The sequence below is a fragment of the Trichoplusia ni genome, chromosome 14 (assembly GCF_003590095.1).
Source record: "Trichoplusia ni isolate ovarian cell line Hi5 chromosome 14, tn1, whole genome shotgun sequence".
Lineage (NCBI taxonomy): Eukaryota > Metazoa > Arthropoda > Insecta > Lepidoptera > Noctuidae > Trichoplusia > Trichoplusia ni.
Window position 1 is genome coordinate 640,287 of NC_039491.1, and position 23,836 is coordinate 664,122.

Here is a 23,836-nt window from a genome sequence, read left to right on the forward strand (position 1 = left end):
TCCCAAATCCGTTTATCGCTACAGTGGTAAGGCTCTCCGGGAGCCGCTTCAGCCTGTTTAGATACAGTGCACTCGATATATTTCCTTCAAATTGCGAATTTCGGCTTGCTCCGTACAAAATCATAAACGAAATTCTGGCGCAAAAAAGTAAAACAAAAACCGAGAGAACGTAATAGAATCCAGCGATTGTGGATATCGTTTCGTGAAGTAAGTAGGTATTAAGCTTTTATGGTTACTATTCCGAGGTCTTAGTTAGGTCGGTATCATGTCTGGCCGGCACTGCACTTTATGCACCGTACTGGATCTCGCTTTACATGATTTGATTATCCGCAGACAATATTACGCCGGCTTCCTATATGTAAAATTATTGTCTGAACATTATTATAGGGAAATGCGATAGACCGTTTCAATTTTCTTACAAGGTCTATGAATCATAGACGCACTACTTCGGATTCTCTCCAAATTATAGTTTGAGTCCAGGCATAATAACCCTCGGTCTAAAAAAGCGCTAACACTATTTGACAACGAACGTTAACAACTAAATATTTGGTATGGCAACAAAAAACTGTGGTCCTCAACAAAACACCGAACAAATTGATTTGCAACCAACAGCGCAACATAAACAAAAACTCAAAAAACTACATCGTGTTTAGAAACTAACACCGGCGCTATAAAATCGAATAAAAAATACACAATCGCCTGTTCCTCGCAAATAGAAAGTAATGTATATTGGTTGAAATATAAATGCACAATATACGGAGCGTGACGACTACGATACTAACTCCTGCCTGTGTTCACTCGTAAATAGGGGAAGTTACCGACCACTGCCGCCAGCCTTCGGATTTTCGACTTAAATAAAACGTTTCACCAACCGCTGAACGCGCGCCGCCTGCTCGAATAAGTATCGCGATAAAAATATAGAAAACTTAATAAAAATGACAATGAGTTTTAAAAGGTCTCACTAAGTGGGTACATTTTTTTCATTCCTGCTCTAAAAAGGACATAGATATTAGGGTTTCGTTTGACTTGCAAGTGAACCCGTACTTTTCCGAAAATGCGTGCCTTTTTAGTGTTGTAAAAATATCAAATTCTCTAACTACAGGTGTCATGATATAAATACAGTGCAGATAAAAACATTATTACGTAATAAAATGTCCAATTTGAGACATCCGCCATTATTCTACCGTCGAATATAACGCAAGCAATAAATAAGACGTGAAGTGCCAAATTATAGGATCGTTCAATATATTATAAGCTCGATTAGTTTTACGACATGGCTGAATATGATTCATTCGGCTGTAAGTTGTAGCTCTAATCCAAGTATTTTAGGCCGGCCGCTAGTCCCACTTTCTTTCCACGTAAAACCCGGATATACGATTAAAGATTTCATCCGACGATATTGGACGATCGTAATATTTTAACGACGGCCCGACCCTGCAGCGACTTCTTTGTTTTACTGCCCTTATTTTATTATTTATCGAAACATTTGATATAAAAGCGCTATTATCTACAATTTTATGTGATGATATATCATGCAAGTTGGAAATAACAGTTGTAAGCATTTTAAAATTTTCAATAGCTCTTATATGACGCTGGTGTTGTGCATATTATAAAACCCTTACTTAATAAATGAGAAAAATAAATGGCTACCTACACTACAAGCAAAACTGCAAAAAAAACAATGAAAATATATTACAATACTATCACAATTTGGGTTCATTTTTCAGTAATAAAAGTTCTTGTTTCTCTGCACCATATCTTGGATAAATGGTAGCAATTGCCTTTGGCATTCAGTCCGCCATTGTACTTGTTTTTTTAAGAAGAATTAAACAGACAAATATCCTTCGAATTGCCCTCCGGACGGAAACGCCCTGTACGGAATCTAACGTGCTCATACAAATATTAGTGCGATCTACGAATCGCGAGTAACATGAATTTCACATGCACAAACGCGTCTAGCATCTACGCGACATTCAAATATTTGTCCCGCATGAAAACAGAACGTTCAAGAACGCCTGGCATTCGAGAATAGATCAAGAACATTTCTACATCAGGAATAAATTGTCTTTTTGTGTATTGAAATGAAATTCATACCATCTTAACCTGTCTTGAAACGGTGATCGAAACTAAATTTTAATTTGACTGTCAAAACTCATTTTAGGTGCGGTAGTTAACAAACCTTTTTTAGATAAAAGTCATTTGTCATCAGAACGGGCACATAGGTCGTTATGTTTATCGTACACATATTAAAATAAAGAAAAGAGAAATTACATCAGAAAGTATTAATTCGACAAATTGACAGACAGCTTCAATAACATAGGGATCAATTTTTGGCCTTTCAAGGTCAAAATCGATTGTTTGTATTTTTAGTAGGCCTAAAAAATGCTTAAGATACTTACTTTAAATTACAGAACTAGTACTTTAAGTGCGGTGCCTTTGGGCACGAAACTCTCAAATGGCAATTGATAAAATATTGTTGTTTTGTTTTGTTTCATCACTGTCAGTAAGGGTAACGTAACTGTTTAAGTTCAACAAGTAATAGATTGTTACGATATCTAGTTAGGTAACCGGAAAAACTAGATTTGAATAGGTGAGAGATAACTTGCCCCAAGTGGGGTTTAAATCAGCCTGTCGAACGTTTGCTTAACCTAGTTAGCAACCACAAAATGGATAACTTAGATATTAATTTCAGCCATTACGTAAATTTGGTCCGAAAATTTGCCTGGTCTTTGTGCTAGCTTCTGTTTTACTTAAAGGGTAAAACGGATACAATAATAGGTACAAAACCAGGTTTCCTACACTTTCGAAATTAAAACATATTGCATCACTGTACACCAAATTCCTATACACACTGTAGGTATGTGCATCCTATATCTTCTACATCGTCTCAATGAACCGAATACTGTTCGCCAGAAGGCAATATGTATGCCTCCCGGCGCCGAACGCTAGTTAGCTGGTCAGAACGATACTTGTATTCCCAAAGGATCAAATGATGAGAGACTGCCGACTGAAGCTACATAACTTAAGGAAATAATATTACTGAATATGCGATAGAGAATATAGCATCGTTTGGCGGATAAAGAAAATGTCTAGGTTGTTTGGTAATTTTTACTAAGGGTAAATTAAGAATGGGTTGGAGAGAGGATAGGCAATGTCTTAATTTAAAAAATGGTATGCAAATGAAGACTGAAACCTGTACTACCCGTACTACTTGCATTTATATTAATTTCTATCGACCTTGGAAAATTCCATTCCATCCAGAAATATTCACACCCGTAACAACCGTATCTTAAACCCAATTATATTTTTTAGTAATACATCATACTTGATAATTTTAACCACCTAGCTATGACGCTTCCTGAGATAAAGCCTGGTGACAAACGAACCAAAAGACAGCGGGGCAATAATAGGTACGAACCCCTTAACGGACAACAGTCTACTGCCCTCCTATAGTCAGAAATTGATTTCACATAGAGAAGGGACCTTCCTACTTTGACTCTCTGGAAGTCCTTTTCTGAAATAGACCAAGTTCTTTTTCATAGAAACAAATAGAGCCAAAACAACCAATATTGTTAATACAGTCCATTTTATTACAGTTATAATTCTATCTAACACCGCGATCACTACGCACTACGTACGTGATCCGTGAGTGAAATTCGCGCAGGGAAAAGACACGTCCTAAGACATTCATTATGCCTCAATAAATTCACTATTTCCATTATACTACGAGAATATCGGTATTTATTTGGTGTTGTTCTTTCATTTCGAGCTGATTTGTGTAAATGGGTATGTTGTGACACTTATCGCTTGCAGTATTTTCAGGGTTTAATACAGAGAGTTGTAGTGTGATAATGTGGTTGGATGTTGTCTGGCGTTTAGCGGAATTCGTAATTCCATATGTACAATATTCTGTATCTCATACTTGTCTCATCTGATTTTTTTTTTATATAACGCTTGGTTTTTTTACACTTAGTTAGTTTTATTTTGATAACATTACCACTATAACTCTGCTAAGACTGTGTAGAAGGAATGTGGTTTGGGAAATTGTCTAATGGCAGCCTGATTTATTTTTCCAGCACCGCTTTTTATAGACACTCTGAATGTACCTAACTTTTGTTTTTTTTCTTCGGGTGAGTAAGTGGGTAGTGTCACGGACACATCTTATACCTTACAAAATAAATTTAAAATTAAGTATAGAAATACGGAACGTAATTAAAAAAACCAGACATATTTGCCAAGTGTTAATGGAAACGCGCAAGCAATATTAATTGAATGCTGAACCAGCATTTACAGTAAAGTTATAAATATAAGAGCATGTCCGCAAAATGCAAGTGTTATTACATAAATAGGTGTAGGTATACACACGAGACAAAAATGACAGAAAATGGAATTCCGACGATGGCACTGCTACGTGATTGTTAATTGTTTTGTTTTATTGCAATGTAAGTAATTTTGATATTTGGTTTTTGGGTCGATCACGTGTACCGGTTACTAATAATTTGACGTAAGTTATCATTTGAATGGTAGGTAGATGGGACCGCAAAAACCATTTGCAATCATTTTATAATACCTGACAGCGTGGTCGCGCTGTCAGGTATTATAAAATGATTTTGTAGGTATTATAAAATGTATTGTATTTTTTTTTGTTTGCATTTCTCATACAGGGTTTTCCAGATGAAAATGAAACGCTCGACGGTCCTACAAACTATTTTCCATTTTTTTATACGTAAACATAGTTTATCACTCGAATTCCATTGATTTATGCATAAACAGAATCACTCTCCCCATTTTCAGTGCTTTTATCAAAGTCTCTTCTTTGCCTTAATAAATATAAAGTTATTATTAGCCTTGGAAATGTGATAGTGACAAGCTAATATAATAACTTATTTTCTTCAGATCTTGAAGCAAAAACATTTTCTTTGAACGAAGCCATCGCTGCCGAGTCACAGTTAGCGGAAGTCTCAGAGCCAACACTTCCGCCGACTCTACCAGGTATTGTGAACATTTTGCTAATTATGCTAATTTTAAATGCTTTGATGATATTGTGCTGAATATTGCTTGATATAAAAAGTCTAAAGGTCATTAACACAGACAGTTTTACTCTCTTTATACCTCTATTTCGATACGAAAGTATTCTATCACATACAAATTTAGAGGATTGGTAGATTAATGCACGCACTGCTAAGGAGAACAATGTACCAAATTGATTTCAAATGAAATATGTTCTTCAAAAGTTCAAAGCTAAATAGTTTTAAAGTACGCATACAATTTATTGATCTTTGAGTAGTTTGTTTCCGCCTTCTAGTAAATTACGTACTCCTAATGTACCTATGGGGTACACATACATCATACATTATTTTTTGCAGCACCTACAAAACGATTGTCACTGCTTGAGCGACTCGCGTTGAAACCGAAACTGAAGTTAAAGAACCTCTTAAACAAAAAAGGTAAGTCTCAAACAGACCTTCTATTTGTATCTACGGAAACAGAAAGGCATCGAATCAACGTACAAAGACAACAATCACACTCACAAATTAGGTATTTGCCACCCAACAAATTAATGAACGTTACTATCGATGCTATATATGGATCTTCACTTTTAAATAACATCTTGTGTCAAATAAAATAGGTATAATTTCGACTATCTAGCTATAACGGTTCCTATTATATTGGCTCAGTATTACTCAGTATTAAAAATAACAATGAAAATGCAATTACATTTAATTGAACTAATCAGACCAGGCACTTTGAGATAGGACTCTACAACATACCGGTTGTCTACTTTACGCTTTCGAATGAAATGTTCAGCTTTGTTGAATATTCCCGTCTTATTTATTTTTATTCAAGTGCTTTCATGTGCAAAGTGAATACGTGCCTCAGTTTTTAATATGAAGCGTACGGCAATACAAGTTATAAAACTGCGCTCGATGCAAACAGACATTCCTAATTCTCTTTTACTTTACCGTAGTACTCGTATATCCTTGAATGATTTATTTTATACATTTATTATTTTCTTCCTTTTCCAATATTCAACTTCAGGAGAATTCCCGATGTCCTCTAATACGTAAATTGTAATTTTCCAGACTATATAGAAGGCAAGAAAAAATCTCCACTGAAATACAGAAAGGCATTCCGGATCAAAAACCCTTTAAGACCGAAAAGACTAAATCTAGCACAACAAGCAAAATACAAACGAAAAAATCAGGCAGCGAAACGAGAAATCAATGGAAATGACAAACAACAGTATATCCCATTACTCAAAAGCCTTAGTATGCTGTTTGATAATCTACTCAATTCAGACGCAAGCGAGTCTCGCGAAATCAAAACAAAGAAATTTAAACGAAATCGATACTACTCCGGAGAAAATGAAGTCCCTTGCGATTGTGCATCATCCAATACTGGGAAAACAAGCGCAGAGCCGCGTGAAAAGGCAATTACTTCTGCCGCGCCTCCCTCGATTGAGATCGCGATTGATGCCGCTGATTCCGCCATTGCCGAGACTGCCCCCGCCGCGACCTATCATCCTACCCCTCGTAACATCAGCACTTTCCGACAGCATAAGGACATACCCGTACTACTTACAAGAGATACCCCTAGCCCTGGGCGAGACAATCATGGACTCAGTACGAGAAGCGGCACCACACATCACAGACACTTTGAGAGAAATATCACCCGGGATCATGGACATCATGAACATGTTGCCCCCCTCAGAGAGAAAGGATTCCGTACAAAAAGTAATGAAACGAATACCAACGGTGTTGCACGAAACGGTACAAGTGGCTTTAGATACACAAGAGCACCTAGACTACGAATCACCGGAGTACCAGCTGGAGGAAATACCACCGGTAAAGGCTCGGAAACCAAAAGCTCCAATGACAGCCTTAGAGAAAATCGGGTCGAGACTGGAAGAAACGAAACAGCGAGCCCAAAGCCTATACCAGAATCTTTTCGAAGGTTACGAGGATTCGTACCCGATGACGAAATCAGCGTACTCTCAGAATCCCTACAGCCCGAAGAAATTCGTAAAGAAAGCAACTTCAGTTTCGCAAACCATAGCACCAGTTATAAACGAATCCCTGACAAAAATGTCACATTTACCGCAGAAGATACAACAGTTCGTGAAGGATATGAAACAATGAAACTGGAAGATCTGAAAGTAGCCAATCATAAAGAGAGTATTAAGAAAAACTCACCAGTCGTGATCATTTATGATGGGTATAGTGTAACAAGAGACAAGAATGGACTGAATAAGTATTCTGAGACAACTATTCGAATTCATTCTAAGCAGTAAGGTCTCAAGAACATATCCTGAAAGACTGTTCTGAGTTTACATCGTCGTTGGAATGGATTTCAATCCGTTTCGTAAATGTGATGAACAGAAAGACTCACATATATTTTGGACAATGTAGTATGAATGTGTTCATTTGACAAATGTAATGTTACATTGTCAAGCATACTTGTGCTGATGTAATAATTTTCTAAATAGGTTTATAGTAGAATTAATTTATTGTAGGAGTCAATTGTAAATTCATAAACTTAGGTAATAAGAACTGTATATTAGAAATAAAGAAGTAATTTTGTACAAATAATTTTGTAATAAAGAAACATATCTATCGGCGTCCTTTCTTTCCCTTGCTTTTGTGACTTGCTTGGGTGGTCTGAGTAGCCTGTTGGTCTGCGGGTCTGAAAACGATATATTATATGTAACCACCATACTTAACAGTAACTTGAAGTATAATTATGCAAGGTTTAAATTACACCAATAACATGTTTTTAAGAAGTCAATGGGCATTTATCTCGCAATATGTATCTTCAGTATGCCTGTTTACTGTTATTATTTCTATACAGACAAAATGATAGCATGGTACAAAAAAAAATGTTAGTAAAAATTCTATTCTTTTTTTGTATACCCATCACAAAGGGGATTTCTTGATGAATATTATTTGTTTTTATGCCTTCACTTATACATATTTTGTATAGGTACCTGTTTTGTCTAGTCTTTAGCTTAGGGATAGCGTCTCCAATGTGCTTCATAACAGCATCCCGAGTAGGTAAGTCAGGTTTGACCGGTGATCCATCATCGTTCTTTAACTGAACCCTTATCCTACCTCTGTATAGTAATTCCTGTAATGAAACTATGTTTTATAATTTGCATGCTACATGGCAGAATGTTGTGATAATTCAATGCAAAAAAATATAGTAAAATATGGTTTCAATCAATACTAACCACTTAAATATAACTTACAACAACTAGATTAATAGCAGCCTTAGGAGCAATTAGTGTCTTATATTACAAGTCTTATATTCAGAGAAGGAATGTATATTGATTGATCATCAATTTCAGTTTTTGATTGATCAACTAATACCTTCCCTGCCACTTTCATGAATAAAATGTTGAACCTATTTCATATATTATTCATGTAGATTGTAGGGCCTTATGCAGAAACTAGTACAATCATAAATGTTGGATATATCACCTTGCTAGGTTCCCTGGGATACAATTTGTTCTCCACCCCAACCCTGAGTCCTGCAGCCACTAGAACATCTCTGATCTCCTGGTGAGTGGGGTTCTCCACACAGTTGGCCTTGGGCAGCTTGCGGCCCTGCGCCAATGTCTTCTTACTGTTCAGATACGCTGGGTATATGCATATCCATCTGGAATACGAATCAGTTGAATCATGAAGAAACTTTTTAAAAATGACAAAAAATTTATTTGGATTTTAACTCATTCAGAATGTTAGGTCTTAATAATTGTGCTTTTAGTAGAAAGACAATAGAATAAGAATACATATGTATAATTATAACGCTTAACTGTGGTCTGAGAAATGCTACGTATTTTGAGGAGGTTTCTTCGCCTGAGCATACAGTACACGATTGCGGTTGAATTATTATGTTTCTATAAATTCATTTTTGTATTTTGTGTTGCATATTGTAGCCTTTAAGTAACTCTTGTAAATTACACATTAATAAGATCTACTCAACATACCTTTCGACATCGCTGTGTTTCTTCTCGGGGCCCCACGAACTTATCATAGCAGCCATGACTTAAACCTCATGAATTCCTTAAATAATCACAACAATTTCCAATTCTAATGAGAATTAGAGTGATAACTGAAATCGTAAACAGTATTCAGAAATGGATACAATCTGACATGACTTGTTCCACGTTGACAGATTGACAGCAGCTGGGAATTGATGACTGACAACAAAAGTAAAGTGTTGTCCATTCAAAAATTATATAAGAAAATAATTATGGGTGCGACTTATTGGAAAACTTGACACTTGATGATTTGCTATTTTCCACTAGAGACTGGCAAACGAAAGTAGAAACTAAACACTTAGTACATTTAAAAATCGCTGCCTAGTAACCCCAATTGTAGGACGTAATATGTTCATAGTATCTCGCCCACTGTGTCCCACAGCTGCTCAAAGGCCTTCCCCATATCTTTTCACGATTCTCTACCCTGGGGCACATAGCAAGACATGACATGGTGAGATTGGACAAAACTTAAAAATACAAAACATTTCCTTGGTTCCAAAGTCGTGCCTGTCACTGCTGTGTTGACATAGTATTAAAAATAAATTCTAACCTACAAATTGCATCGCTAACCAACCGCTAAGGATGTGCAATTATCAATAAAAGCTGTATTAAATGACAGAAGTTCCTGGAAAATATCTTTTTACTTTCTTGACGAACCTGAATTCTACATACTTTATGTTGTACTGCGGCTTTTTACGGTGATAAGTGATCGCACAAATTTCGCGTGTTATCAAGACTTTTAGTCCCTTTAATATTACTTTAAGTACATTTTAAATCTACAAGATGTCTCTCCTGGTGGCAACGGACAAATACATAGCACTAGCTAAAGATCTTCACATAGATTATTACGATTATACAGATCATAAAATAGTTGATATTCCTTTACTACCTAAGCAGCCTGAAAAAGATTATATATCAGATATAGCTGTTTCAAATGACGCTAAACATTTAGCATTAGTAACAGCATCTTCTAAGCAACTTATGATATATGATTTATGTAAAATGGAACATCAAACAACATTTATTATACCAAGAAGTGCCAGTAGAATAAGATTTACAGTGGACAATACAAAGCTGTTAGTAGCAGACAAGAGTGGCGATGTGCTCATTTATGATATAATGAAGAAAGACTCAGGAACTAAACTCCTTGGCCATTTAAGTTTACTATTGGATGTTTTGCAATCAAATGACTCAAAATATATAATATCATGTGACAGAGATGAAAAGATTAAGGTTTCTTGTTACCCCAAAACCTACAGTATCCAAACATACTGCTTAGGTCACAAAGAGTATGTCAACCACATAGAATTTCTGCCACACAATGATAAATACTTGACCAGTTCATCTGGTGATGGAACTTTGAAAATCTGGGACTACAGTGAAGGAAAGCTCTATCATACAATTGACACTAAGTTTGATGTAAAAGATGAACAATTAAGACAAAACTTTATTAACATAATGGATGAAGGTGGCATTGAAGTTGCCACACTGCCAATTGTACATTATACCACAACAAAAAATAATAATTCTAGCAGTTTATTAGCTATCACTGTACATTCTTACAATGCTGTAATTATCTACAGTGTAACAATTGAAGATAATTCATTTAGTCATAAACTAGAAAAGAGGTTGGAGCTTCCAAGATTTCCAGCTGCCATCAATCTATTTAACAAAACCTTATTTGTTTATGACAATGTTGAATGTAATATCAATGTTTTTAAAATAGTTGCCGAAGGTGGAAACTTTTCACTTGAAGAGCCTTCTAAGATAGCAATGTTCAAAAATAAAAATATACAATCAGATAGTGAACAGGTACAATTGGAATCAATCAAGGTTCTATACAAACGAAAATTTGATAATGTTCAGGAATATCAAGAAAGGAAAAAGCTAAGATTACAGAAGTCTACAAAATAATTTGCTTAAATACAGTTTTTTTATGAATTATAGTATTTTAATTTAATCCACTCCTATCACCTATACTTCTACTGTTTTGTCTATTGGACTGTCTATTCAACACAGCTATAAAGTCAGATATCTAAAGTAATATAAGATATTAAAATAAATTAGCATTTAAAATACAGCAGAATTAATAGTACACAAGACTTATACAGAACAGGTAGTTCAAAGGGAAAATAAGAGACATCCTAATTTTAACCAGGTATTTATTTATTATCTTTGTTACAATTCAAACAAGAGATGTGAAAGTGTGCAAGTCTTATGGGTTGTACAAAAATAAATGAAACCTAAGTAATATTTCAACATTAGTTAAGCTAACAAGTTAATCTAAGCCAATTTCATTATTACACAAACAAAAAAAACCTAAAAATCACAATATCACATTTTAACTAAACACAACAAGGCATGTTATAACTAAGTTATAGATTCTGGTATTTATAATACTTATTATTGCTTAATGAGAAGAGCAATGTTCAACCTGGCAAAAGATTCAAGAAGTTCACCGAACTCTGATATATTTGTATCACTATAATAATACATATTTAGGTATCTAGTTTTTACAATCGCCATTATATCTAAATGCAATAAATACATACAATCTGAATCGTTTACGTTATTTACCTAGATTTAAGCACATTAGCAAAGTTGCGTAGTTGAAAGCCTAGGTTATCGATTTCATTCAGCACACTGTCCACTTCATTCTTAAGCTCCATCAAGTCTGGCAGGTTGTTGCAGTCCGGGATGTTCAGGAGAGTCGTAAATATCTTGTCCCACAGACTCACTTTCATGTACCTAGTACAATTTAAATGTATTAGTAACTCATTACTATCTTTTTTACATTGTTGTACATTGATTATGATATCACACAAGTAAACTCTCTCCTACTTTTGCTGTGCCCAACAGGGTCCATAATGAGCTGTGAACCTAGTTATAATTTACCACCTATGTAACATTATGGTATGCAATAAAGATTTGATTTGATTTGAGTATGCAATAAGGTTTAAAATACCAAATATAGTATAAAGAATATGCCACAAAATAAACTGATGTATTTCACAGATAAATTCAACGAATCACAAATATTACAGTTAATTATTCCTTACCTAGGAAGTTTCTTGTCAATATTCCATTGCCCTAAGCGATTAGCTACTTTCATATAGCTGCCCATCAAGATCACATGGATGGTTCCAGCGAGACAGTACAGGTCGGTCTGGTAAGTCCAAGGCTTGCCTTCCCTCATCTCGGTACATGTGAAGCCTTCTGTGGCAATCAACTAAAATATAAAAAAACTACATGAGAACACACACACAAAATATTCTAATAAAATACATTTAATTTTGTATCGGAAACTGTCATGTGGGTCATCCAAAAAATTCACATGTCAGTTACAATGTATAAATATATTTTTTTGTTGTTATAATAGGTATATCAATATTGTTGCCTACCTCTCTGAATGTGGTGCCCTCTGGAAATAGGGACATGTCTATAGCGCAACCAAGATCAATCAACTGCAAAGACGGAGTTCGCCATTCTTGGGTTGGGCTGAAAAATTATATAAGGCATAACATAAGGCAATTAATCAAGACACTGAAACTTTTATATACTGATTTTGGTTGTTTACTTACATTTTCATCAGAAGAAAATTGTCTGGCTTGATGTCGGCGTGAATAATCTTGGCCTTATGCAGATAATGTATTATCGAGAGCATCTCTGACGTCAGTAAGATGACGATAAATTCATTTATACATTTAGAGGTGGCAGCTCTAATTTTATTAGCGACGTCTAAAAGGGATCCGTATTTGGAATATTCAGAAACAAATAAACTCGCATTATCTCCTAAGAATGCTGTTGTTATGTCCATGTATCCAGGAAGCTGAAAATCATACAACATTCAGTTTAAAACCTGTTTTTTGAGAACAAAAACAAACTTGATACACAAAAAATTTATTACCATGAATGGATCCTTTATTCTAGCTTTGATTTCTTGACAGATGTAGAACTCCCAAGGTCGACTCGGTTTTTGATATTTCGCAGCTACAGACTTGTTGTGATGTAAATCAAGACACAGGAATACTGCGCCGTAGTTCCCTTTGCCCAGCTGTTTGTCTACCGAGAACTTTGTATGCCCAACAGTCACTGCAGTGGACAGTTGGAATTTAGGAACACTACGCACTTCTACATACCCGTCTGCATGAGTTTTGTTTGGAAACTTCACATATTCCAACAAAGAGTTAAGAAGTTTTTTACTAAATGGATCGATTATCGCTGGGAATTCAATATCAGCTGGTCTGGGTATGTCACTGGTCTCCACCAACGAGATGGAATGTGTAGATTTAAATGCTGCACATTCCATAGAATTCTCACTGTCCACATCCATCCCATAAATATCAGAATGTACATCTGACTGTCTAGAGTACACTGATGAGATCCTGCTCTCTTTGCTGACAGAGTCTCTGCTGTCTTCAGATTGAAATTCAACTCTGTGTTCAAAGTCTAACTGCCTCTTAGAGATATCCTTTTGTTTCTCAATAGCATGAGAAACTTTAGCTGACTGGATTGGTGTGACAGTTTGTGCTGTCATTCCATCCTTACTGTCAGAGTCGGACATACCAGATGACGGAGGTATCTGAGCCTGCTCGGGGCTGGACACATACAAGTTCTTGTGCATCTTCTGAGATATGCTAGGGCTGTTAGTAAACTTGGGAGTGTTAGCGTTATCTTTAGGTTCATTTCTGTTAGAAATGAAGTTCAGGTACTGGTTTGAGAAGCCAATGTCAGGCGAGTTCTGACCAATCTTGACATTAGGCTGGTCATGTCTGACGTTTCTCAAAGCAGAAGTAGGACTCTTGTGAGCTTGTGATGTCTTCGACGAATTCATTTTGTTTGAGACATTTTGATCAGCCCCAGAAGCGTCTTTGCTCTCTCGTCTCATATGCATATCGTTAGATTCTGCCTGGCCACCAGCGCCGTGTGTAGCCGGACTTCGGTAGTTGTTTTGAGAGGCTTGTGGGCTTTGATATATCTGGAATTGTTGGTTATTGGACGAACCATAACCACCTGAGGCATTTTCAACCATTTGTTTAGGATGCTGCCTGTATTGACCTTGCATTGAATTGTAATTTTGATTGTTAGGATGATTGGCATAAGCATTTGGACTGTTGTATTGATTATGCATATATCCTTGTTGGTTGTATCCTGGATTTTGTGGTGCACCAACTGGAGTTGGTCTCTGGTAGTATTGTGGGCTCTGATATTGAGTCTGATGAGGAGGGCTTTGAAAGACAGCAGCTTGTTGTTGCTGCTGTTGTTGTTGGTGCTGTTGTTGCTGTTGGTGATGTTGTTGCTGTTGGTGGTGTTGTTGTTGCTGTTGATGCTGCAGCTGTTGTTGCTGTTGCTGTTGTTGTTGATGATGCTGCTGCTGCTGCTGCTGCTGTTGTTGTTGTTGATGTTGCTGCTGCTGTTGTTGATGTTGCTGCTGTTGTTGTTGTTGGTTTACATAGATGTGCTGCCTGTCAGTCTGACTAGGATAGTGATAATCTTGACGTCCAGCATAATTAGATTGAGGGCTCATCATTGCCTGACCTGGACTATGATAGCCCACTTGATTAGGGTACGGTGGGCTACCGAAACCTGGCGCCACGTTTGAGCCCATAGCATGAGGGCTCTGCATGCCAGAATGTTGAGGACTGTGATAGGCATTAGAACTAGGGCTTGCATAACCCTGTTGTTGTTGCTGCTGTCCCATCATTTGATTACTAGAGTAGTTTTGTTGATAACTGTAGTTTTGTTGGAAGTGCGGGTGCATCGAACGCGGAGAGTAGCCGTTGTAATTTTGCGGCATTGGCTTCTGATACTGATGATCATGGGAGAGGTAAGGCACTGAGGTGGACGGTGTCGCAGCTTTGTTCTCCGGCATATCGCGCTTTTGAGGATGACTTCTAGCAAACTGTCCATTCAACAGCCTCGGCTGTGAAGACATGGAACTTCTTTTTGATGTTGTAGGTTGTTGTGATGGATCGTTATTATACATAGAGTCGTAATTCGTTGTATATGCAGTAAAATTAGTTCTGGTTGATTGCCCGGAGGAACTTGAGCCAGATTTGCTGAAATAATTAAGATTCAATAGGTCTTACCGCATGACGCACAATTAAAAAACTGTTTTAACATGGTTTACAAGACATACCTGTTATATTCCCTCGTGGCTTCCATTATCACAGAGAGACCTGCGCCCTGATTATCCACAGTTGCATGTTGATCTGTCACATGCTGTCTACAGCTCTCTTCTCTCTTCGTGAGGCCAGCATCAAGATGTTCTATGCCACTCTCGTCCATACTAAACTTTGGTACAGACGGGAATTTACTCTGGTCAATACAAGATGAGGGCTTCTTGAATTGCGACATGTTTGGTGTGCTAGCGTCTTTTATGTTGAAGTTAAATACTTGAGTACAGGAAGGTTCTTCATAGAATGCAGTCTTATTAACCTACAATTAAATTCTCGTGTCATTAACAAGTTTATAAATAAAATTAAACTACATGATATGAATGATTATGTACTTACACTTTGCTGTGCAACAGTAGCTGGTGCAGGAAATTTACTCGCGTTTTCTTTGTCTTGCGGAAGAGGTTTCATTTCCGCAAGTTCTTGTTTCTTCTTAGTATTGATAGCCATAGTTATAGACCTATCTTCATGTATATCGAAGTTTGGAACTTCAAACTGTTGCACTACTGGCTGGACTATTGATGGTTCTGCAAATAACATTATTCATTAAAAATAAACATCTTTTCTATAAAGTTTAATTATTGTTCAGATGTTGAATTTACCATTGTCATTGAAAAGGTTCCTTAGCTCCCATCTCGCTTCCTTTGTATTCACAGTAACAGAGTCACCGAGTAGGTTACCCATCAAACTCCTGTTGAACTCCTCCATCAAATTGTTCTTACCAAAGTTAGTACCCGCATTTTCATTACCATAATTGTTACTTGCAGGAGTCAGCATTTCATTCTCTTTATCAGACATACTTGATGTAGGTTTGTAGTTGTCATCACTTTTCTTAGAAGTCAATTCACTGAATTCTTTAGAATCCAAGTTAACTAGTACTTTTGGTTCACCCGGAGAATGCATGTTGTTGACTTTTGTGATATTTTGTAATGTTGGGATTGTCAAAGGCATCAGCTGCCCTAAATGATCTTGTTCCGGATCTAGGGCACAATTAGCTAAAGTTTCTAAAGCACTACACTGGGCAAGTGTCTCATTAATATTTTCATAATTTTGCTGAGCTCCAACCATTTCAATGTTTTCAGTCTTTACATTCTTTTCTAAATTATATTTTCTAGATCTTATTTCTTCTAAGCTGTATTCTTGGTCATTCACATAAACCTGTCAAATTAAAGTCATTTTTTTATATTCATTATTTACAACTACAGTGAATCTGCATATATTTACAGCTATTCTATACACTTACCTGTGGTTTATTGTAACAAGGTATTTTCGTTGAATCTGGAGGATCAGGTACACATAGAGGCACAGTAAATGATAAATTGTCCATGCAATAAGGCATGTGATTGGCTGGAAGCCTTAAGACGTCATCTTCGTCTTCATACGCTAAACAAATAAAACAATGACATTAGAGTACTTTTGTCTTTCAGAAATACGTAAAAGGAGTATTTATTGTGTAACTTACGTGTAAATGCTAAAGGTTGATGCGGTACGACGTTTGTGTGTACCATTTTAGTCTTCGGGTTTGTCCACATACCGACTTCCTTCTGATTTTCAACGTTACTGCAAGCCTGGACCAGTGACGCGGGACCTGGGTCTTCCGCGACTGGTATAGCTGCTTGTGACGTCGACGGCGCATCCTACGCAACGAAGGGAACGTACGTATTGTTAATGTATTATTATAATTTGAGCTGACACGCAAGGCTGCGAGCACAAAAATCAAATGTTCGGTCGATCGTGAGAACGTGTATTTCGCTTACTCGTTTTAACTTGGTTACTTACGCTACAGGCGTTTTATCTAACTTTTAGCAGAAATTCTAGTAATAATTTGTTCGATTTATAGGTGGCATTCCCGTTGGGCCGTTATTATATTTTAGATGAATAAAGTAAAATTAGAAAGTTTAGACTCGTGATTGGGAAATTAAGACTGTCCGCATCCAGATAAGTTACAGAGTGCATTGCGAAACTCCTTACTTTTCACCACAGATTTTAATGAATGTAACATTATGTACGTTCTTTTTTACCGCTTTGTCCAACAACGATATGGAACTTATGCAAGCTAATAACTATAATCTATATGACTTAATTTATCATAGTTTTTAAGTCCAAAATGTGGCAACGGCATGGCAGCATTATTGGTATGGATTAGGTCTTTCAGTGATCCGGTAGCCGCAATTACCTATGTGAACGTGTAAACTCTATTTAATTAACACCTTTGCTAGGTAATTGCTGGTTGCTGATGTTATTACTAATATGCTATATAAATTTAACATTCAATTCATTCAATGATCATCAAAACAACGCCAGTTTTGCGTGACTACAATGATATAATTACAAAACATGCTAGATAAGGGTATTTGTTTATTTTTATAATCTATACTTTCAAATATATCGACGTTTCATCATCCGGTTTCTAAATATCTATTTGCCTATAATAATCAAATCTTTAATTCTAATGCCTTTTACATTGAGAAAATACTTTATATTTTGCCTTTTACTTCGATAAATTTGAAACAATAGAAAACCAAATAACAGGCCAATCAGGATTTAATCAATTTTATCAAGCTCCATGGGAAAATTACAAAATGCTTTGACTGAGGAAAGTCGTTATGGAAAGCACCTTCGTCACCCTCATTACCGAATTTTTGGGGATATTAATGTAACCAAAACCTTTAACAGATTACAGAAAAAGTAATAAATACTGTTTTCGTCTCAGAAAACCCTAAGGTACAAATGCCCAAGGTTAAAAAAAGGTTGTAAAAGTAAAAAATAGTCTCAACATATAAGTATGAGGCCTATTTACAGGTATATACAGCAGTAAAAGCTAGGGATAATTTGTTATGTTAATTGGGCAATAAAGTTAACTCATTAAGTACTATACGATACTATTTTTAACTTAATTGAGGCTACACGTAATGCCTTACAGTCATGACTAAGAGCACGAGAAAGGGCGTTCAGAAAGACTTTAAATGTTATTTAATATACGTAACATCTGGCCGAATTACGATAAACTATCTAAAAATTATCTTTATTGCTAATAATTTCGATACGTAGAATGAGTCAATGCGAAGGCAAAACGTATCACAAATATATGTGCAGAGATACTGTTTTCCCTTAAATGAGACATTTTTAATCATCTGCAGTACTTTTAGTTCCTAGTATACATAGTACAATTCAGTTACATCTAACAAATCTATTTTAAGAGAGAAAAAAAATACATCAAGGTCATTTTGTTGGTTAGTTTTACGACGAAGCGAAGACTAAATGATTTAGTAACTTTCTATATCAATTGATAATTATGTTGCATACAGTTGGTATCATCTATGAGGAAATGTTTTATTTCAGTTAATCGCTTTAGATAATTATCCCAATCTTGTAATCAAGGACAAAGTATCATTATTTTATTTGCCTAAATTCAGGTATTTATTAGATTTAATGAAAACATTTTTGATTAGATATTAACATTAAAATGGATAGGACATATATGTTTTCCCCGATCCCGTTTAATTAATTGAAAAATTGTGATAAACCTTAGATTACCAATCAATGACCAAGTTTGGTTAAGTTACCCAAAATACACAACACAGATTTTACCGTCAATGCAAATTATGTTGATTGTGTAGCTAGTTAGTTATGTAAGGTACATCGTCTTACACAGTTTTTCCTTCTCTTAGAAATTGGCATTAATTATGAAAGAAAATTTATAGGTTATAAATAATACGATCAGCTTCCTACGACTTCGGTCGCATGTATCATTCTTAATGGTTTGAGTAGAACTCTAAAAACTCAAAAAAAAATCTGAAAGAGAGAGATCTCTTTCAGATTCTTTTTTTAGAACAAAAAGTATAATTCCTAGCCCCAAAAGCTACCCACTAGTAATTGCAAGTACCATTTAAATAGCTTCAGCAATTGAAGAGTTTTGAACAAACAAAACATAATTTCAGCTTCACTATATCAGTAGGTTTATAGATATACTTATTGTAGATAACAGAGGCTATTCTATATGCTGAGAGGCGAATTCCTAGGGATAGATAACAATTCAGTAAATCTTCCATGTCAATATCGGATCTACTAGGGGGTTAGATGAATATATTACTCAAATCCTTTTGATTGAAGAAAAATAATAAAAACTTTTCAAAGACACGTCAACTGAATTGTTGAAGTGACGATTTCGAATAACTTCCGCGTAATTATGACGTCATGAGCCCTATTTCATTTCAACAGATTTTCATACCCAGTCATGATTCATTAAAGCAACCCATGAGAATATTTACCAGGGAACAGTTGTTTTACAATCTGACACGATCAATAATCATCAATAATACAATACAATTGACAATTATAGCTATTAATAAAGCGGTTCGATAAAGACATAAGAGACTCGTTGCATACTATTTTATGTCTATTAACATTTATTTTAGGCTGTACTGCAATAGACAACAAAGACAAAACTAGCAAAATTTAACGAGTAAGTAAAAAAAGCGATCAGTGGCGTCAAAAAAAAATGCTAGGGAAATCAACCCATCTATGACGCGACCCATAAATGATTATGAACCTTAAGGTGATACTTTCTTCGCCTAACAACAAACAGTTCTGTCGTTTTATTCTGGCCCTCACCATACAAGGGTCAAATTCGTTAGTGCGGGATATTCATTAAAAAAAAATTTATAAAGTTAAATCGACGAAAATGTTACTGGCTAAATATAAATGGTGTAACCTACGAAATATCTAGAAGAACGATTTATTCTACATGCATATTTCGTGGGAACTTTATATAGTTTTATAACAATACTTGGTGAACTTCTAAGGCCGCCTGTTGACGTCATAATCCAAAGGGCAATGGCAAGCAATATGTGAATAACTATTACCAGGTGTTTAACCTGTTGCTACACTTGCTATATGAAAACTCATGTCTTGATCAGTCAAGGTTTAGGGCAAGACAATATTACAGAAAAAGGCGACGTAATGTGCATATAGGTGATGAAAGTCAAGTAGATTTTGAAAGTACAAGTTAGGTTTTCCTGAGGTTCTTAAAAATGTAAACAATTGTGGTGTGTCTTTATATATTTCCGAGGTATATTTTAATTTGCTAATCTTTATACACCTCTATATTTCATTTGCTTTATACACCTCAAAGGCTTCGAAACGTCGAGAGCTAGTCTAAATAATAAACCGTAAAAAAGTCAGTGTTACAGGAGTATTACTTAAATAAAGTATGACTAGAATCAGCTTAGTCGTACTTATGTCTACTTACTTGAGGCCATGACATTGTTGTGTAATATCAAATGAATCGATAAGACTAACGAGTAATCCTTAAAAGCACACTAATTTAAAAACCTCAAAGGATTCCGAAAACCCTGGTTAAGCCGCAAGTAAGCACACTAGTCTAACAGGTAGACAGTGACTGATTGTAATGACGATCAATTTCTTATTTCTATTAATGATTCAATTGCTCAACACTTGAAGTCTTAGTAAACATAGTGGAAGTCAAGAACCATCTCTTAGACTTTGAACTTATGATCAGCTTAAGCTTCATAATCAATACAAAATTGTAGATATCAAGACCATCTTACCTCATAGACATTGACCATAACATTGGAGTTGGGCAGCCGGTTGTCAAAGTTCCCTTGTTGCCGCACCACACCAGGCACCACACTACGGACACTGTCCCCAACTCTTTGAACGGGCACATTAGCTATGTTGCGCCGTTTGAACGACTTCAGTGATGTTAGAGCCATTCTGGTCTCCGCCAATGCTGATGCTGCCTTCCTTTTTGTTGGTGAATCATCGTGTAACATTCTCTGAGCAAAGAATAGTTGAAAGTTCCTGAAAGAATATTGCTTTTTAGTGATACTCTAATAATAAATAAAACACATGCTTTTTTTCACCTCTTTGTGTTTATGAAAGACTTCTTAACAGAGTTGTGATTGGTTATATGTTATAATCATTATATGCAATAGTTGTAGTTGTTGTCTATTTTAAAGTACAGATTTACACTAGTAACAAAAGAAGCACTGTTTATTGTTTATTGAATCTTCCATATAGGTACTTTTGTACTCAAACCAGACATCACTTCAACAACCATGATTTATAAAAATGTATGAAATTAACATTTATTTTGTAACAGAAACTTTTAGAGGTCAAAAGGTTACATGGCAGAAACCTCCCTAAGTCTTAATTAGGCTTATTTATCGACTTTAATTGATCCTATTTACAACATAAGTTTGTAAGTAAATATAGCAAGAGATATAAGAAGCCCTGAACTTTACCTATACCATACTAAATGAAGAGCTTAATGTGCATTGCATAAATATGCTTATGCAATTGTTGTGAAATTACTGCACACCAAACACAGTACACTGTTTTGCATAAAAAGATATGAACAAAAAATCACAGATTAGGGTCCAGGTTTCTTTAAGAGACTGGCTAGTTTTCTCTTAACAGAATGCTGCCTCAGTAAGTTCTGTAAAACAGGTCTTAAAAGGCAGCTTTAAATAGATAAGTCAACAATATTATGTGAAAGGTATCTTATCCAACAACATCTAAAGATTACTCAAAAATAACAGGTGGATATAAAAATTGTGAGTGAGTGTAAAAATTATGCTGATAGAAAGACTGGTACTGAATCCATACCAAATACAAAAAGGATGAATATCGAAAATTAGAAAGTCTGCCTTTTACACTAAACCATATATTTTTCAGAGGAAAATAAGACCTATGTTTAAATAAGATACTTACATATGCGCTTGCTCAAGTTCATCCAAAGGTTGTGCTTTAGCTTGAAGACCTAACATGTACACTTGGTTAGCTTTCTTATAGTCGCTTGATTCTTCACAGTAACATGCCCAAGCACGGTAGAATTCTGCACATTCCACACCAATACCAGTGGTGTACAACCTTTGGTATATCTCCAAAGGGTTGGATAGACAGTCAACCTACAAATTTTAAAACAATTTAGATATTTTACAACTTCTTGAATTTACTAGGTTACAGTTAAGTAAAAAATACAATTGCCTTAAAACAGACTCTAATATAGATGCTTATGTCAGAAAAATAGTTGCCGTACCAGCTAATTACAAAATTCATAAAAAATGATCTTGCTGGACAAAGAAATCAAATGTAAATACTATCAATAATAAATTGCTTACTCCTCAATATAACTTTATTTAATACACAACTATAAATAACAAAAAGCAACCACAAAATAATGCTGTTTAATCCAAATATGCAATAGGAAGTTATATTGCAATTGACACACATTTTCATTAACCTTAATTGATATTTTAGCACAACTGGTACCCAATAAACAGTTTTATAATCGGTTTTAAGGTCATATTTGTGTTTCGTTGCCTACAATGTCAATACGGAGTGGTGTTTAAATGACTTACATATTTGATCCACAATTTGACAAATCTTCTATCTTGATAGTACTTCTTTTCATTTTCAAATAACTGTAGACAGTCTTTAATTAACTTATCTATGTGCCCTTCATGTCCATGTTTGGGGTAAGACTGTTCAACCCACTGGATGTAGTTAAACCAAGGATCCAAGGGATCTGTACCCTGGTAGTGTCTGATAGCTGCTTCATGCTCTCTGTAGTATCAAAACACGGACATGTTTACTTATACATGACATAACTGTCCTTGTATTTACAAGGATTCCAAATTTCACCAATGAAATAAGTTTGAAAACAAAAAATTGTGGGTTATGCAAAAATTTAGGATTTAGAAGCTATTTATACGCCAAAACAGTAACAAGGATGTTATATATTATAGTTCATTGGAGATTAGGAAATAAGTTATGAAAAACTTTACTCTTTTTGTAACTGCAGCTGTCTCTGAGCCTCAACATCCGACTGAGCTTGCAACGCTGTACCCAACTGCACAAGGTTTCTACCACCTCTTAGTGGCTGAATATTCTCTTTGCTAACGTCGATGTCCATTGTAGAACTTAAAAAGCGGCGAAATATCACAGCATGAGGGATAAACACAGCACACTGAGCCACAAATAAGCGATCTTACAAAATTAGGTTTTGAGCCCTAATAAGAAGTTACAGTTACAGTATCACGCAGATGTTATACATAAACCTAATTTAACAACAGATTAACATTTTACACTAAGCAATGCTAAGATATTTAAAGTTTTTAGCTTTGAAAACCCGAAAAAAATTGGCGACTACCAACTGAAGCACCAAAAACTAACCCGAAATTGACAATACTCTAGAGAATTTTAACGTCTATGGGTAGATTTGAATTTCACAAAATAAGTCCGTTATATGGAGGCATTAGTCGTTAGGTGGTGGACAGGATAAGTAAATTCCTAAGATTGAGGTATACAAGGAGACAGCATTTTGATACTGTACATAGTTATAAATCTATCAAAAGGGTACCGTGCCCAACTATTCAAGTACTGGAATATGTAATCAAATATTATTTTTGTCTAATTTAAGTTCTGGTGCCTAACTTAATCGATTTTTTTTCCCAACAAAATATTTCTAAATATCGTCTATCAGAAAAATATTCTGGAAAAGTGCTTAGATACACTTGCATATAAGCCTTTTAAAGTGAGCTTTTGAAGAAGTTTTACCCTATATTGCTACGTTTTAATTTTTCGCAACAGATAT

General features: G+C 35.5%; 4 protein-coding genes across 5 annotated transcripts; 2 read left to right on the forward strand and 2 right to left on the reverse strand.

Annotated features, from left to right (window-relative positions):
• Window positions 1-2,891: 2,891 nt before the first annotated feature.
• On the forward strand, window positions 2,892-7,454 carry LOC113500663. Its single transcript, XM_026881526.1, has 4 exons — window positions 2,892-4,442; window positions 4,897-4,992; window positions 5,367-5,447; window positions 6,084-7,454. Exons 1-4 carry the CDS (start codon window positions 4,385-4,387, stop codon window positions 7,289-7,291), a joined length of 1,443 nt encoding a protein of 480 aa, XP_026737327.1. The 5' UTR covers window positions 2,892-4,384; the 3' UTR covers window positions 7,292-7,454.
• An 82-nt stretch (window positions 7,455-7,536) lies between these two features.
• Window positions 7,537-9,177, reverse strand: LOC113500673 (signal recognition particle 19 kDa protein). Its single transcript, XM_026881536.1, has 4 exons — window positions 8,987-9,177; window positions 8,478-8,655; window positions 7,985-8,124; window positions 7,537-7,683 (listed from the first exon to the last, which is right to left on the reverse strand). The coding sequence occupies exons 1-4, from the start codon at window positions 9,040-9,042 to the stop codon at window positions 7,611-7,613; spliced, it is 447 nt and encodes a 148-aa protein (XP_026737337.1). The 5' UTR covers window positions 9,043-9,177; the 3' UTR covers window positions 7,537-7,610.
• A 381-nt stretch (window positions 9,178-9,558) lies between these two features.
• On the forward strand, window positions 9,559-10,981 carry LOC113500666 (tRNA (guanine-N(7)-)-methyltransferase non-catalytic subunit wuho). Its single transcript, XM_026881529.1, has one exon. It carries the CDS (start codon window positions 9,824-9,826, stop codon window positions 10,952-10,954), a length of 1,131 nt encoding a protein of 376 aa, XP_026737330.1. The 5' UTR covers window positions 9,559-9,823; the 3' UTR covers window positions 10,955-10,981.
• A 204-nt stretch (window positions 10,982-11,185) lies between these two features.
• LOC113500661 lies at window positions 11,186-23,437 on the reverse strand. Of its 2 annotated transcripts, none has more exons than XM_026881524.1 (14): window positions 23,028-23,437; window positions 22,602-22,806; window positions 21,952-22,148; window positions 20,787-21,039; window positions 16,679-16,853; window positions 16,460-16,599; window positions 15,819-16,374; window positions 15,556-15,743; window positions 15,180-15,478; window positions 12,948-15,084; window positions 12,622-12,869; window positions 12,442-12,538; window positions 12,100-12,269; window positions 11,186-11,788 (listed from the first exon to the last, which is right to left on the reverse strand). In XM_026881524.1, the coding sequence occupies exons 1-14, from the start codon at window positions 23,153-23,155 to the stop codon at window positions 11,614-11,616; spliced, it is 4,968 nt and encodes a 1,655-aa protein (XP_026737325.1). In that variant the 5' UTR covers window positions 23,156-23,437; the 3' UTR covers window positions 11,186-11,613. The 2 variants fall into 2 exon arrangements, with proteins under 2 accessions (XP_026737325.1, XP_026737324.1); XM_026881523.1 differs by having other exon boundaries at window positions 12,948-15,099.
• Between the last annotated feature and the right edge of the window lie 399 nt (window positions 23,438-23,836).